Raw genomic sequence first — 15,903 nt, forward strand, 5'->3', positions numbered from 1 at the left:
AAATGCAATTCATTAATAATTTGAAATTCATTTTTCTGTATTTTTTGTTGATATTTTGTCTTTCTCTGTTCAGATAAACCGACCTTAAAAATTATAGACCGATCATTTCTTTGTTGGTGCAAATGTACAAAATTAGCAGGCATTCGAATAATTTTTCTCCTTCACTGAATCTTTCCCTTAACGCTGACCCTCACTGTCCCTGCATATATCCCTCATGAAAATCCTAATCTGCAGCACTGACCCTCACGAAAACATCAGAAGGACTCTAGGACCCAGAGACAAAAACCAAGACTGAGTTGATACCAAACAAAGTAAAAATGCAAAGTAAATCAAAACTGTAAGAAAAAAACAGTAACTACAAGAATAATAAACATTAACCCCTTCCCGCAGAATGTCATATATAAACGCCGGGTTGTGCAGTGCGTTCGCGCATCCCGGCGTTTATAAATGACATTCAGTTAACCCGGCGATGCGCAGCATCGCACGGGTTAACTGGCAGAAGTCCCGCTGTTTCCAGCAGGGGACAACTTCTGCTTCACCCCCAGGACCATCAATTGATGGTCCTGGTCAGCGATCACTGTGATTGGTCCCTGTGGACCAATCACAGTGATCTGGGGTGAAAGTTCAGATCCCCCGCACTGCCCGCCCCTGGAAGTCGGGCAGAACGGGGGACGAAGGCTGCAGGGGCTCGCGGGGACCTGCAGGATAGGGGGGGGGGACACGTGGGGACCGGCGGACTTACCTGATCCAGCGGCGGGACCGAGGAGCAGCGCGGGACCGGCCACGTGGACGAGCAGCGACGGGTAAGTATATGGTCCTCAGAAGCAGCAGTGAAGATCTTCACTGCTGCTTCTAGGAGTCTGAAAACTACAACTCCCAGCATGCCTAGACAGCCTTTGGCTGTCTGGGCATGCTGGGAGTTGTAGTTTTGCAACATCTGGAGGGCCTCAGTTTGGAGACCATTGTATAATGGTCTCCAATCTGTGCTCTTCCAGCTGTTGCAAAACTACAACTCCCAGCATGCACTGACTGTCCAGGCATGCTGGGAGTTTTAGTTCAGCAACATCTGGCCCTTCAGATGTTGCCGAACTACAACTCCCAGCATGCCCTTCAGCTGTCTGGGCATGCTGGGAGTTGTAGTTTTGCAACAACTGGAGACACACTGGTTGGGAAACATTGTCTGTTTCTAACTCAGTGTTTCCTAACCTGTGTGCCTCCAGCTGTTGCAAAACTATGACTCCCAGCATGCACTAACAGACCATGCATGCTGGGAGTTGTGGTTTTGCAACAGCTGATGCAAGCCCCCCCCCCCCCCCCCCCGCCCCGCCACCCCCGTGAATGTACAGGGTACATTCACATGGGCGAGGCTTTTACAGTGGGTTTCTCGCATCTTGAGATGCAGCAAATTTTGCGCTGGGAAACCCGCTGTAATCCCCCGCCCATGTGACTGTACCCTAAAAACACTACACTACACTAACACAAAATAAAATAAAAAGTTAAAAACACTACATATACACATACCCTTACACAGCCCCCCTCCCCCAATAAGAACGTCCGGTACACCACTGTTTCCAAAGCAGAGCCTCCAGCTGTTGAAAAACAACAACTCCCAGTATTGTCGGACAGCCGTTGACTGTCCAGGCATGCTGGGAGTTTTGCAACAGCTGGAGGCACCCTGTTTGGGAATCACTGGCGTAGAATACCCCTATGTCCACCCCTATGCAAATCCCTAATTTAGGCCTCAAATGCACATGGTGCTCTCACTTTGGAGCCCTGTCGTATTTCAGGGCAACAGTTTAGGGCGACATATGGGGTATCGCTGTAATCGGGAGAAATTGCGTTACAAGGTGTGGGGGGCTTTTTCTTCTTTAACCCTTCATGAAAAGGAAATGTTGGGGTCTACACCAGAATGTTAGTGTAAACATTTTTTATTTTTTACACTAACATGCTGATGTTGCCCTATACTTTAAATTTTCACAAGAGGTAAAAGGGAAAAAAGTCCCCCAAAATTTGTAACGCAATTTCTCCCGACTACAGAGATACCCCATATGTGAGCGCAAAGTGCTCTGGGGGCGCACAACAAGGCCCAGAAGGGAGAGTGCACCATGTACATTTGAGGTGATTTGCACAGGGGTGGCTGATTGTTACAGCGGTTTTGACAAACGCAAAAAAAACAAAACCCCACATGTGACCCCATTTCGGAAACGACACCCCTCACGGAATGTAATGAGGGGTGCAGTGAGAATTTACCCCCCACAGGTGTCTGACGGATCTTTGGAACAGTGGTCCATGAAAATGAAAACTTGTACAGCCCACTGTTCCAAAGATCTGTCAGACACCAGTGGGGGGTAAATGCTCACTGTACCCCTTGTTACGTTCCTCAAGGGGTCTAGTTTCCAAAATGGTATGCCATGTGTGTTTTTTTTTGCTGTTCTGGCACCTTAGGGGCTTCCTAAATGTGACATGCTCCCCGAGCAAAATTTGCTCTCAAAAAGCCAAATATGACTCCTTCTCTTCTGAGCATTGTAGTTCGCCCATAGTGCACTTCAGGTCAACTTATGGGGTACCTACATACTCAGAAGAGATGGGGTTACAAATTTTGGGGAGTATTTTCTGCTATTAACCCTTGCAAAAAGGTGAAATTAGGGGGGAAACACACATTTTAGTGGAAATTTTTTTTTTTTTTTTTTTACATATGCAAAAGTCATGAAACACCTGTGGGGTAATAAGGCTCACTTTATTCCTTATTACATTCCTCAAGGGGTCTAGTTTCCAAAATGGTATGCCATGTGGGTATTTTTTGCTGTTCTGGCACCATAGGGGCTTCCTAAATGCGACATGCCCCCCGAGCAAAATTTGCTCTCAAAAAGCCAAATATGACTCCTTCTCTTCTGAGCATTGTAGTTCACCCATAGTGCACTTCAGGTCAACTTATGGGGTACCTCCATACTCAGAAGAGAAGGGGTTACAAATATTGGGGGGTATTTCCTGCTATTAACCCTTGGAAAAATGTGAAATTTGGGGGGAAACACACATTTTAGTGAAAAAAAAATATTTTTTTTTTACATATGCAAAAGTCGTGAAACACCTGTGGGGTATTAAGGCTCACTTTATTCCTTGTTACGTACCTCAAGGGGTCTAGTTTCCAAAATGGTATGCCATGTGAGGGTTTTTTGCTGTTCTGGCACCATAAGGGCTTCCTAAATGCAACATGCCCCCAAAAACCATTTCAGAAAAACGTACTCTCCAAAATCCCCTTGTCGCTCTTTCCCTTCTGAGCCCTCTACTGCGCCCGCCGAACACTTTACATAGACATATGAGGTATGTGCTTACTCGAGAGAAATTGGGCTACAAATATAAGTATACATTTTCTCCTTTTACCCCTTGTAAAAATTTAAAAATTGGGTCTACAAGAACATGCGAGTGTAAAAAATGAAGATTGTGAATTTTCTCCTTCACTTTGCTTCTATTCCTGTGAAACACCTAAAGGGTTAAAATGATGACTGAATGTCATTTTGAATACTTTGGGGGGTGCAGTTTTTATAATGGGGTCTTTTGTGGGGTATTTCTAATGAGAAGACCCTTCAAATCCACTTCAAACCTGAACTGGTCCCTGAAAAATAGTGAGTTTGAAAATTTTGTGAAAAATTGGAAAATTGCTGCTGAACTTTGAAGCCCTCTGGTGTCTTCCAAAAGTAAAAACTCGTCACTTTTATGATGCAAACATAAAGTAGACATATTGTATATGTGAATAAAATTTTTTTTTATTTGTAATATACATTTTCCTTACAAGCAGAGAGCTTCAAAGTTAGAAAAATGCAAAATTTTCAAATTTTTCATCAAATTTTAGGATTTTTCACAAGGAAAGGATGCAAGTTACCACAAAAATTTACTACCATGTTAAAGTAGAATATGTCACGAAAAAACAATCTCGGAATCAGAATGATAGGTAAAAGCATTCCAGAGTTATTAATGTTTAAAGTGACAGTGGTCAGATGTTCAAAAAACACTCTGGTCCTTAAGGCCAAAATGGGCTTGGTCCTGAAGGGGTTAAAGGGAAACTCTGGTGGAAAAAATATGTTTTCAAATCAACTGGTGCAATAAAGTTATACAGATTTGTAAATCACTTCATTTTAAAAATCTTAACCCTTCCAGTACTTATCAGCTGCTGTATGTTCCACAGATATACTACAGAGACATTTGTGAAGTTCTTTTCAGATCACAGTGCTCTCTAGGGACACCTCTGTCCGTGTCAGGAACTGTCCAGAGTAGGAGCGGTTTTCTATGGGGATATGATTCTAATCTGGACAGTTCCTGACACGTACAGAGGTGTCAGCAGAGAGCACTGTGGTCAGGCAGAAAATAAATTCACAAATTTCTGTTTTGTACAGCAGCTAATAAGTACTGGAAGGATTAAGATTTTTTGATAGAAGTAATTTACAAATCTGTTTAACTTTCTGGTACCAGTTGATTTGAAAACATTTGTTTTCTACTTGTTTCCACCGGAGTTCACCTTTAAAGGGTAACTCCATTGGAATACATTTTCTTTTAAATCAACTGGTGCCAGAAAGTTAAACAGATTTTTAAATTACTTTTATTTAAAAATCTTAATCCTTCCAGTACTTATCAGCTGCTGTATGATCCACTGGAACTTCTTTTATTTTTGAATTTCCTTTCTGCCTGACCACAGTGCTCTCTGCTGACACCTCTGTCCATGTCAGGAACTGTCCAGAACAGGAGCAAATCCCCATAGCAAAACTATCCTGCACTGGACAGTTCCTGACATGGACAGAGGTGGCAGCAGAGAGCACTGTAGTCAGACAGAAAAGAAATTCAAAAAGAAAAGTACTTCCTGTGGATCACACGGCAGCTGATAAGTACTGGAAGGATTAAGATTTTTTTAATAGAAGTAATTTACAAATCTGTTTAACTTTCTGGCACCAATTGATTTAATAAAAAATGTTTTCCAGTGGAGTACTCCTTTAAGTATGCAATAATAAACCAAGAACCAACAGGACTGTCAAGGAGATAAACAAGGCTAGAGCAATAAAGTAAAAATAATACTGGGTATAAAACACACATAGCATACGTTATAATCCGCACCACACTGCACAGTCTTAAAGTGATATTGCAAAACTACAACTTCCAGCATGCCCGGACAGCCAACGGCTGTCCGGGCATGCTGGGAGTTGTAGTTTTGCAACAGCTGGAGGCTCCCTGATTGGGGAACACTGTTGTAGAATGAGAGAATGAGCAGACGTCTGGTCGCTGACAGTCACAACACGCCTCAGTATAGGATCTCAGTGACTAATAGTCTTCTGGACATCCCATCCATTACAGACATGATGTGTATAACACACGTGTGTCTGGGCTTAATATTTCATCGGGAGCCTCATATTTTACAATGAACATAAATCTGCATTCTATAGCTTGATGAATAAAGGATCCTACAGCGCAGGCTTCTTATTGAGTTATAGTGGCACTGGGATTCATTCAGTACATTGCACCCTTTTTTACCGTCATGTATGTATATATATATATATATATATATAATTTTTTGTGTGTATATATATATATATATATATATATATATATGTTTATATATATATAAAGGAAAAATAGGAGCACCGTGCTGCAGGATTCAAGATCCGTATGGGTGCGCGCTTCAGGAGCAGACCTACTCCCAATGTCATATTCCAAAGATGAAGAAGAAGAAGCGGCACTCCAATGTAGAACATCAACGTGGTTTATTCACTCATCTGTGTACAGCGACGTTTCGACTTATCAATAAAGCCTTTCTCAAGCATCATGCCGAAACGTCGCTGTACACAGATGAGTGAATAAACCACGTTGATGTTCTACATTGGAGTGCCGCTTCTTCTTCATCTTTAGAATATATATATATATATATCTTTTTTTTTATATTTATATTTTTATGTGTATGTACATATATATTAATATATTGTGGTTGAACCTCTGATTTTCTTTCTTTTTCAAAGTAAAAGTTTTATTAAGTTTAAACTAGAAGTACAAACATTAAGTAAGCAAACACGTCAGTGACAAGTAGATGAATAGAACAATAGGTACCGCAATAAGGATGCCCCTCACAATAAAAAGGGCGGGTCGGAGAGTAAAGACCAAATTATAGGACAATGTGACATATAGCAGTGTGCAGGTGGAGGTCCATTAGGGACAGATATGGAGAGGTAAAAAGTCAAATGAGCTACAGGAAGGAGCACGGTACCGGGACAACGGAGTGAAAAGTATGGAAAAGGGAAAAGACAAAAAAAACTATAAAAACAAAAAAGGGGAAGGAAACAGAAAGAACACAAAGGGAAGAGAGGGCGGATAGACAGGAGCGAACAATAGGAAAAGCGGAAAGAGGAAGGAAGAACTGAAGTAAACCCATAAGGTAGGGAACTTACCACGCCTGACATTGGGGACCCCAACCTCCGCGACACCCCGTCACTGCCAGACAGCAAAAAGGTGGTAGGGGAGGTTATGTCAGCTAAGATTAAAGGGGTATTCCAGGCCAAAACATTTCTTTATATATTATAACTGGCTCCGGAAAGTTAAACAGATTTGTAAATTACTTCTATTAAAAAATCTTAATCCTTCCAATAGTTATTAGCTTCTGAAGTTGAGTTGTTGCTTTCTGTCTAACTCCTCTCTGATGACTCACGTCCCGGGAGCTGTGCAGTTCCTATGGGGATATTTTCCCATCATGCACAGCTCCCGGGACGTGACATCATCATTGAGCAGTTAGACAGAAAACTTCAGAAGCTAATAACTATTGGAAGAATTAAGATTTTTTAATAGAAGTCATTTACAAATCTGTTTAACTTTCCGGAGCCAGTTGATATATATATATAAAAAAAGGTTTTGCCGATGGCTGTCCGGGCACACTGGGAGTTGTAGTTTTGCAACATCTGGAGGTCCGCAGGTTGAAGACCACTGCCCTAGAGCCTGCTTTATTATTATACAATACAATGTATTAAAGGGGTACTCCGGTGAAAAACTTTTTTTTTAAATCAACTGGTGCCAGAAAGTTAAACAGATTTGTAAATTACTTCTATTAAAAAATCTTAATCCTTCCAGGATTTATTAGCTGCTGAATACTACAGTGGAAATTATTTTCTTTTTGAAACACAGAGCTCTCTGCTGACATCATGACCACATTGCTCTCTGCTGACATCTCTGTCCATTTTAGGAACTGTCCAGAACAGCATATGTTTGCTATGGGGATTTCCTTTTACCCTGCACACTTCCTAAAATGGAATAAATAGTAATCCAGAAGTCACATATTCACGTAGCAATTATTTTGCAGAAAATTTTAGCATGTTGAGACTAAACCAAAATGTGCAGATTCTGGTGCAACAGCCATCATTTAAAATAAACTTTATATAAGCCAGTATAAGCCGGTTGTACAGAGACCCGTGGAGAACCAGGAAGGCATCGGTGAGACGACTATGCTGCTTTTTTATATATTTTTTTACGTTTAGGTCATGTTCACACACTGGCTAAAAAAAAATGTGTCTGTAAGTAAAATTTTATTTTCGGCTTTTTTTTTTTTTTTTTTTTAAGCCATGTAGGGAAAAAAACATGGACATAAAAAATAAAAGCCATTTACAGCAAAAATCTCCAAATAAAATACAGCCGTTGTTTTCCGTGTGTGAACATTGCCTTAACTAGATTTGCCTATTTTGCTGCAGATTCTGGGGTAAAATTCCAACAATAGGATTTAATTTACTTCACTGGCAGCATCCTTCACTGGTCATTGGACTTTGCCGCACTCTGCAGAATTTCTGCAAGTCCAGACCAGAAAAAAAAACCCGCAGCAAATCTGCTGTGTGTGAACTGAGCTCTGCACATGTCAGTAACAGCACAAGATTACAGCTCCTTCTCTCATCTGTTCAGTACAGAAAATGTTTTGTTTGTATATTGTGTCGTCTATTATTATGGTTTATGGATCTATCGTTATGTTTTTGTTTCTCTTTAGCAAAGGCACCGGCCACAAGTTCAGCGCCTCTACAAGATACTGAGCTGGGACCTGCGGTAAGTGTTCGCCTCTACTTCTAGCTTTTCCCTAGGTTATTAACCATTTCATATCTACACTTACTTTTGTGGCATTTCATGCTGCCCGCACTTATCCCAATCTTATCTCACCGCACTATTGCTCCTTCCTCTTTCTTATAGAATGAGGCACAATGAGGGAGATATATAAGCCCGCAGTATCACTACCTCCTCCTTATCATCTATGGATTGTATCATTGTGGGTGGAGCTAAGCAGGTTTATAACATTTCCCGATCTCTTGAAGGCAGCAACATGTTAAAGGGGTATTCCAGTATGAGAAACTTTTAGTTAAAAATACTAATACTATTACTACCCCCCCCCCCCCACCTCCGGACAGGAAATTGTGTAGTCCTTTCATTGTAAGTGTTGTGTTGTCTCAGAAGCTCCCCGACTCCTACCTTCCTCCTGATAAGAAGTTATGTAGTCCTCTCGTCAGTATGCTCTCATCAGCTCTCCAGCTCCTCCTTCTTCCCTGAGACAATGCATCATCCTGTGTGGCTGTAAATTGTCTCTGAGCTCTAGCCCCACCCCCTGTATTATGTCATCACTTCTAACCAGCCCCTGAAGCCTACATCACATCTCCCTTTCATATACACATACAGATATAGATCTATATTGTGACATTGCTCAGGAATGCTGCCTTGTGCTGAGCAATGCCACAGGCAGAGGAGCAGTCATGAAATGAATACAGCAGGTGCTGAAGTCTCACTCTGTAATAGTCTGCTGTAAAATTAAATGTTCTGCAACAGCTCTGGGTTGGAAACTAGCAGAAGTGTTGTGGAAGGGGAGTAGGCAAGGTGGAAGGACTGGGAAAGAGAGCTAAGGAAAACCAATGCATTTTGGGAATTGTAGCACTAAGCAACTGCTCCGCCAGGAAGAACAGGACTAAGACCCTAAAACAGATGGATTTTGGTGGTTTTAGAACTGGGGCAGACAGGTGATCATTGCTATATACTTATGCAGCATTTGTATATTTTTATACATGAGGAATACCTCTTTATACCACAAGCTGCTGAAAAGGGAGAATAATGACTCCTTCTCCTAATAAGAGATATGACAGAGCTTCATGTATTCACTTCATGTATTCACTTGTACCACATATATACACAGAGATGTACTTAGGTGCCAAACCTTTCTACAGTCCTTGAAGTTCTGGCTTTTTCCTCATGTAGCACTGAAGTAGCTTTACATGTTTATTGCCGCTTTATCTAACAATATAATGTCTTTTGTTGTAGCTGTCAATGTCCCAGCTGACCACGTCCTCGCGTTATCCTACTATAAGCCACTCATCTAGGATATCCGCACAGCATGTCCCCGGCCAGCTCATGCCTTCTCCCATGGCCTATCAGATGTCTCATGCGGTAGGTACCTCGTATGACAGGCTGGTGGTAATGGCGTCCTGTACAGCTTGTTTAGTCTTGTAAAGTAATAGTCTGGGGTTTCATGTTTATTGTGCTGGTTGTAAACATCATGGAGATTGTCGTCTTAGCTGGTGGGCTGTGGTGATCAGCGTATAAAACATAAAGGAACACTCCACTGCTTGATATAATTTGTACAGCATTTAAAGGGTTGTCCCGCATTGACTCCAGTAGAGCATTTGTGTGGGGGAGGGGGTCCTCCACTATGGCCCTCTTAATGAGACACAGCAGAGAGCCAGTAAGTAAGTGTGGATCGGCCCATTCATACATGGCACATTACTACATTTCCTACAATCTTCTATGGTTTAGCCAGAGCTTTCATTGGTTAATGAAGCTGATTTAAAGGAGTACTCCCCCCCCCCCCCCCCCCTAGACTTCTTATCCCCTATCCAATGGATGGGGGATCAGATGTCTGATCTCGGGGGTCCCACCACTGGGGACCCCCATGATCTTTGCTGCGGCACCCCAGACATCCAGTGCACGGAGTGAACTTCGCAGATGACTGGCAATGCGGGGCAGAGGCTCATGACGTCATGGCAATGCCCCTCGTGGCGTCACAGTCATGCCCCCTCAATGCAAGTCTATGGGAGGGGCGTGATATTAAGTGTCATGAAAGGGTTTTCTGGTTGATTTTCCGTGTTGTGCGGCAGCTGAATAATTCACTGATACAAGTAATGGTGCACTGTACATGCACAGCGTATGCGCTGCCTCTATACTTTCCAGCTCACTGACCTTCAGCGCTCACAATCAGCCGGGATGTACTGATATCCCGCACTGTATCTGCACATTATGTATTATTGTAGAGATTGTGCGGCCATATTGAGGTAGAACGTAATCCTTGTATTATAAAACATTCTGCAAGTTTATTTTTTCAAACTCTTTGTTTTAGTTCTATTTTCAAGATCTCTGCTTGATGTCAGTGACTGGATGCATTCTTGCTTATATTTAGAGTCTAAGAACTCATTGTGACTGAGCCGTATACAGCAGCTTCTGCCGGAGGTATACACTGTGGACGTATATGTCTAATAGAGGCCTGTAATGGTTACACTGCCAGTCTACTGCGCCTACCTACTGTTTATATACTGGGAATCCTGGATAATGCGATTGATGGGAACTTACAGATACATTTACAGAGGATCTCTCCGCCTATATGGCCATGTTATGAGCTGCAGTCTTGGGTTAACAGATATTCGGGCAATAAAATGGATCCAACTTTTTATAAAACTGATGTCCTTTTCATAAGCTTTAATATTATTTTTTTTGTCCGAGCTTAGGTGTCAAAGAGGAGGGGCTAAAGTGCTGCTGTGTCACCTACCTCCTGGCTTACCTTCTCTTGGCCTCCAGTACTGAACCCTGTATACATATCATGTGCATGCTAATTAGTGTTGAGCGCAAATTTTTACCACGAATATCGGCACTTTGCGATATCGCAAATATTTAGAATGTAGTGATATATATTCGTAATGACGAATATTTTTTTTTTTTTTTTTTGCGAATATCGGCACTTCCTGTCAGAGGACACTGATCCCTCCTTTCTTTTAGGTGAAAGATATAATTGCGCATGCGCACTATGGGAATTTCATTCTGAATTTTTGCATGAAAAATTAAAATGAATATGTGAATTTAGCGAATATAGGATGAATATTCGTCCATATATTTGCAAAATATCGTAAATTTTAATATGGCCTGTGCCGCTCATCACTAATGCTAATAACTGATCATGCACAGTGTTAGGCCCTGCTGTGGGCATTACCGTACGTGCACCATTAGTAAACACCAATGTTTCCCAACCAGGGTATAGGAGGAATGAAGTGTGGTTACAGCTTGTGCTGAGCAATGCCAATGACAGAGGAGCAGACAGGAAATGAATACAGTATGTTCTGTGCAGGGTGTTCTCATGTGTGCCGTGGTAGGGGAGTAGGCAGGGTGGGAGGACAGTAATGAAGAGCTGGGGGGGAAAGCAATGTATTCTGGGAATTGTAGAACTGTGCAACTGCTCATCCGGGATTTAGTATTTCTGTCATGGTAAATGAGACACTGAATTTTCAGAACTGTGGCAGACGGGTTAGCAATGCTATACGCTTCTGCAGCATTTTAACATATATATATTTTTTCACCTGTTGTTAGAGTTCCCCTTTAAAGGGGTACTCCACTGCCCCAGCGTTCGGAACATTTTGTTTCAAATGCTGTGTGCAGGCTGCAGGGGTTGTGACCTCACGTCCACGCCCCTTGTTATGTCACGCCATGCCCCTTTAATGCAAGTCTATGGGAGGGGCGTGGCAGCCGCCACGCCCCTCCCATAGACTTGCATTAAAGGGGCATAGCGTGACATCACGAGGGGCGTTGCCGTGACGTCACGACCTCCGCAGCCCACACCTAGCGTTCGGAACAAAACGCTGGGGCAGTAGAGTACCCCTTTAAGGCTTTTATTTGTGAAGCCATATGAAGGATTTTTGTGCAGGAGGAGTTGTAATCTTTAAAGGGGGTACTCCCGTGGAAAACTTTTTTTCTAAATCAGCTGGCGCCAGAAAGTTAAACAGATTTGTAAATCACTTCTATTAAAAAAAAATCTTAATCCTTCCAGTACTTTTTAGGGGCTGTATACTAAAGAGAAATCCAAAAAATCCCCATATGTTTGCTATGGGGATTTTTTCCTGCTCTGGACAGTTCCTAAAATGGACAGCAGAGGTCAGCAGAGAGCACTGTGGTCATGACATCAGAGGAAATGCATTTCTTTTTTGGATTTCTCTTTAGTATACAGCCCCTAAAAAGTACTGGAAGGATTAAGATTTTTTTAATAGAAGTGATTTACAAATCTGTTAAACTTTCTGGCACCAGTTGAGCACGGGAGTACCCCTTTAATGACGCCATTATGGGGTATATGTATATATCTTATTGATCAAGTTTTATTAACTCTTTCTGGGAGTATGAAACACTCCTTTTGGCGATTGATTTTTGGGGGCTTTAGTTTACCGTATTTACCGTACGGCCTAAACAAGCTCCTGCCTATGGGTCAGGACGATTACAGTCATATCAGATATGGATCCTTTCAAGGTTTCACCGGTTTTATGGAGTGAGAATAGTTTTTTATATCGCTCCATTCCAGGAGTCGTAACCTTTTTATTCTCCTGTCAATACGAGGCTTGTTTGTTTTTTGTCATCTTTTATATTAGAAACATTTTGGAGTAGATATAAATGATTGATTAACTTATATTATTTTTTGGATTTGGAATGAAGAAATTCTGCAGTTTTTTTTGTGTTTCTTTTTATGTCGTTCACCTTGTGGTTTAATTAGTTTGTTACATTTGCGGCTCATAATACTTTGTATGCACTTTTTTATATGACTAAACATCTATAGAACTGCTTCTATTTATTTATTTTACACTTTATGAACCTTTCTGTGATTATTTGTTTAGTCCTTGATTATCATCATCTCATTCCTGGAATAATGCCTTTGTATAGTCAGTGTTTAGTATTAAACTGACCGGCCGTCTTTTAGGCTGACGGGGGCCAAAGGGGGCAGTGACAGGGGGATAGACAGTGATGGGGGATAGACAGTGATGGGGGGATAGACAGTGATGGGGGTATAGACAGTGATGGGGGGATAGACAGTGATGGGGGATAGACAGTGATGGGGGATAGACAGTGATGGGGGGATAGACAGTGATGGGGGGATAGACAGTGATGGGGGGATAGACAGTGATGGGGGGATAGACAGTGATGGGGGGATAGACAGTGATGGGGGGATAGACAGTGATGGGGGGGTAGACAGTGATGGGGGGGATAGACAGTGATGGGGGGATAGACAGTGATGGGGGATAGACAGTGATGGAGGGATAGACAGTGATGGAGGGATAGACAGTGATGGAGGGATAGACAGTGATGGGGGTATAGACAGTGATGGGGGATAGACAGTGATGGGGGATAGACAGTGATGGGGGATAGACAGTGATGGGGGATAGACAGTGATGGGGGATAGACAGTGATGGGGGGATAGACAGTGATGGGGGGATAGACAGTGATGGGGGATAGACAGTGATGGGGGATAGACAGTGATGGGGGATAGACAGTGATGGGGGGATAGACAGTGATGGGGGATAGACAGTTATGAGGGGATAGACAGTGATGGGGGATAGACAGTGATGGGGGATAGAGAGTGATGGGGGGATAGACAGTGATGGGAGATAGACGGTGATGGGGGGATAGACGGTGATGGGGGGATAAACGGTGATGGGGGGATAAACAGTGATGGGGGATAGACAGTGATGGGGGGATAGACAGTTATGAGGGGATAGACAGTGATGGGGGGATAGACAGTGATGGGGGATAGACAGTGATGGGGGGATAGACAGTGATGGGGGGATAGACAGTGATGGGGGGATAGACAGTGATGGGGGATAGACAGTGATGGGGGATAGACAGTGATGGGGGGATAGACAGTGATGGGGGGATAGACAGTGATGGGGGATAGACAGTGATGGGGGATAGAGAGTGATGGGGGGATAGACAGTGATGGGAGATAGACGGTGATGGGGGGATAGACGGTGATGGGGGGATAGACGGTGATGGGGGGATAAACAGTGATGGGGGGATAAACAGTGATGGGGGATAGACAGTGATGGGGGGATAGACAGTTATGAGGGGATAGACAGTGATGGGGGGATAGACAGTGATGGGGGGATAGACAGTGATGGGGGGATAGACAGTGATGGGGGGATAGACAGTTATGAAAGGATAGACAGTTATGGGGGATAGACAGTAGCGGGGATAAACAGTAACGGGGGGATAGACAGTGATGGGGGGTAGACAGTGATGGGGGGATAGACAGTGATGGGGGGGATAGACAGTGATGGGGGGATAGACAGTGATGGGGGGATAGACAGTGATGGGGGGGATAGACAGTGATGGGGGGATAGACAGTGATGGGGGGATAGACAGTGATGGGGGGATAGACAGTGATGGGGGGATAGACAGTGATGGGGGATAGACAGTGATGGGGGACAGACAGTAATGGGGGGATAGACGGTGATGGGGGGGATAGACCTGGATGGGGGATAGACGGTGATGGGGGGATAGACAGTGATGGGGGGATAGACAGTGATGGGGGATAGACAGTGATGGGGGATAGACAGTGATGGGGGGGGTAGACAGTGATGGGGGGGGTAGACAGTGATGGGGGGGTAGACAGTGATGGGGGGATAGACAGTGATGGGGGGATAGATGGTGATGGGGGGATAGACGGTGATGGGGGGATAGACGGTGATGGGGGGATAGACAGTGATGGGGGATAGACAGTGATGGGGGATAGACAGTGATGGGGGGATAGACAGTTATGAAAGGATAGACAGTTATGGGGGATAGACAGTAGCGGGGGATAAACAGTAACGGGGGGATAGACAGTGATGGGGGGTAGACAGTGATGGGGATAGACAGTGATGGGGGGGGATAGACAGTGATGGGGGGGATAGACAGTGACGGGGGATAGACAGTGATGGAGGAATAGACAGTGATGGAGGAATAGACAGTTATGAAAGGATAGACAGTTATGGGGGATAGACAGTAGCGGGGGATAAACAGTAACGGGGGGATAGACAGTGATGGGGGGTAGACAGTGATGGGGATAGACAGTGATGGGGGGGATAGACAGTGATGGGGGGGATAGACAGTGACGGGGGATAGACAGTGATGGAGGAATAGACAGTGATGGAGGAATAGACAGTGATGGGGGATAGACAGTGATGGGGGATAGACAGTGACGGGGGATAGACAGTGACGGGGGGATAGACAGTGACGGGAATAGACAGTGATGGGGGGATAGACAGTGATGGGGGGGATAGACAGTGATGGGGGGGATAGACAGTGATGGGGGGATAGACAGTGATGGGGGATAGACAGTGATGGGGGACAGACAGTAATGGGGGGATAGACGGTGATGGGGGGATAGACCTGGATGGGGGATAGACGGTGATGGGGGGATAGACAGTGATGGGGGGATAGACAGTGATGGGGGATAGACAGTGATGGGGGGGTAGACAGTGATGGGGGGGGGGTAGACAGTGATGGGGGGGTAGACAGTGATGGGGGGATAGACAGTGATGGGGGGATAGATGGTGATGGGGGGATAGACGGTGATGGGGGGATAGACGGTGATGGGGGGATAGACGGTGATGGGGGGATAGACAGTGATGGGGGGATAGACAGTGATGGGGGATAGACAGTGATGGGGGATAGACAGTGATGGGGGGATAGACAGTGATGGGGGATAGACAGTTATGAAAGGATAGACAGTTATGGGGGATAGACAGTAGCGGGGGATAAACAGTAACGGGGGGATAGACAGTGATGGGGGGTAGACAGTGATGGGGATAGACAGTGATGGGGGGGATAGACAGTGATGGGGGGGATAGACAG

The 15,903-nt window shown here is 44.0% G+C and overlaps 1 protein-coding gene across 2 annotated transcripts in view; it reads left to right on the top strand.

The window, feature by feature from the left end:
* NPHP4 (nephrocystin 4) overlaps window positions 1-15,903 on the top strand; it is a 292,086-nt gene that overhangs the window by 159,268 nt on the left and 116,915 nt on the right. For both annotated transcript variants that reach the window (XM_056544490.1, XM_056544489.1), the window contains 2 exons: window positions 8,000-8,055; window positions 9,310-9,435. In XM_056544490.1, the coding sequence (XP_056400465.1) occupies window positions 8,000-8,055; window positions 9,310-9,435 (182 nt within the window). The remainder of the gene's footprint in view (window positions 1-7,999; window positions 8,056-9,309; window positions 9,436-15,903) is intronic.

This window comes from Hyla sarda, chromosome 10 (genome assembly GCF_029499605.1).
Source record: "Hyla sarda isolate aHylSar1 chromosome 10, aHylSar1.hap1, whole genome shotgun sequence".
NCBI lineage: Eukaryota > Metazoa > Chordata > Amphibia > Anura > Hylidae > Hyla > Hyla sarda.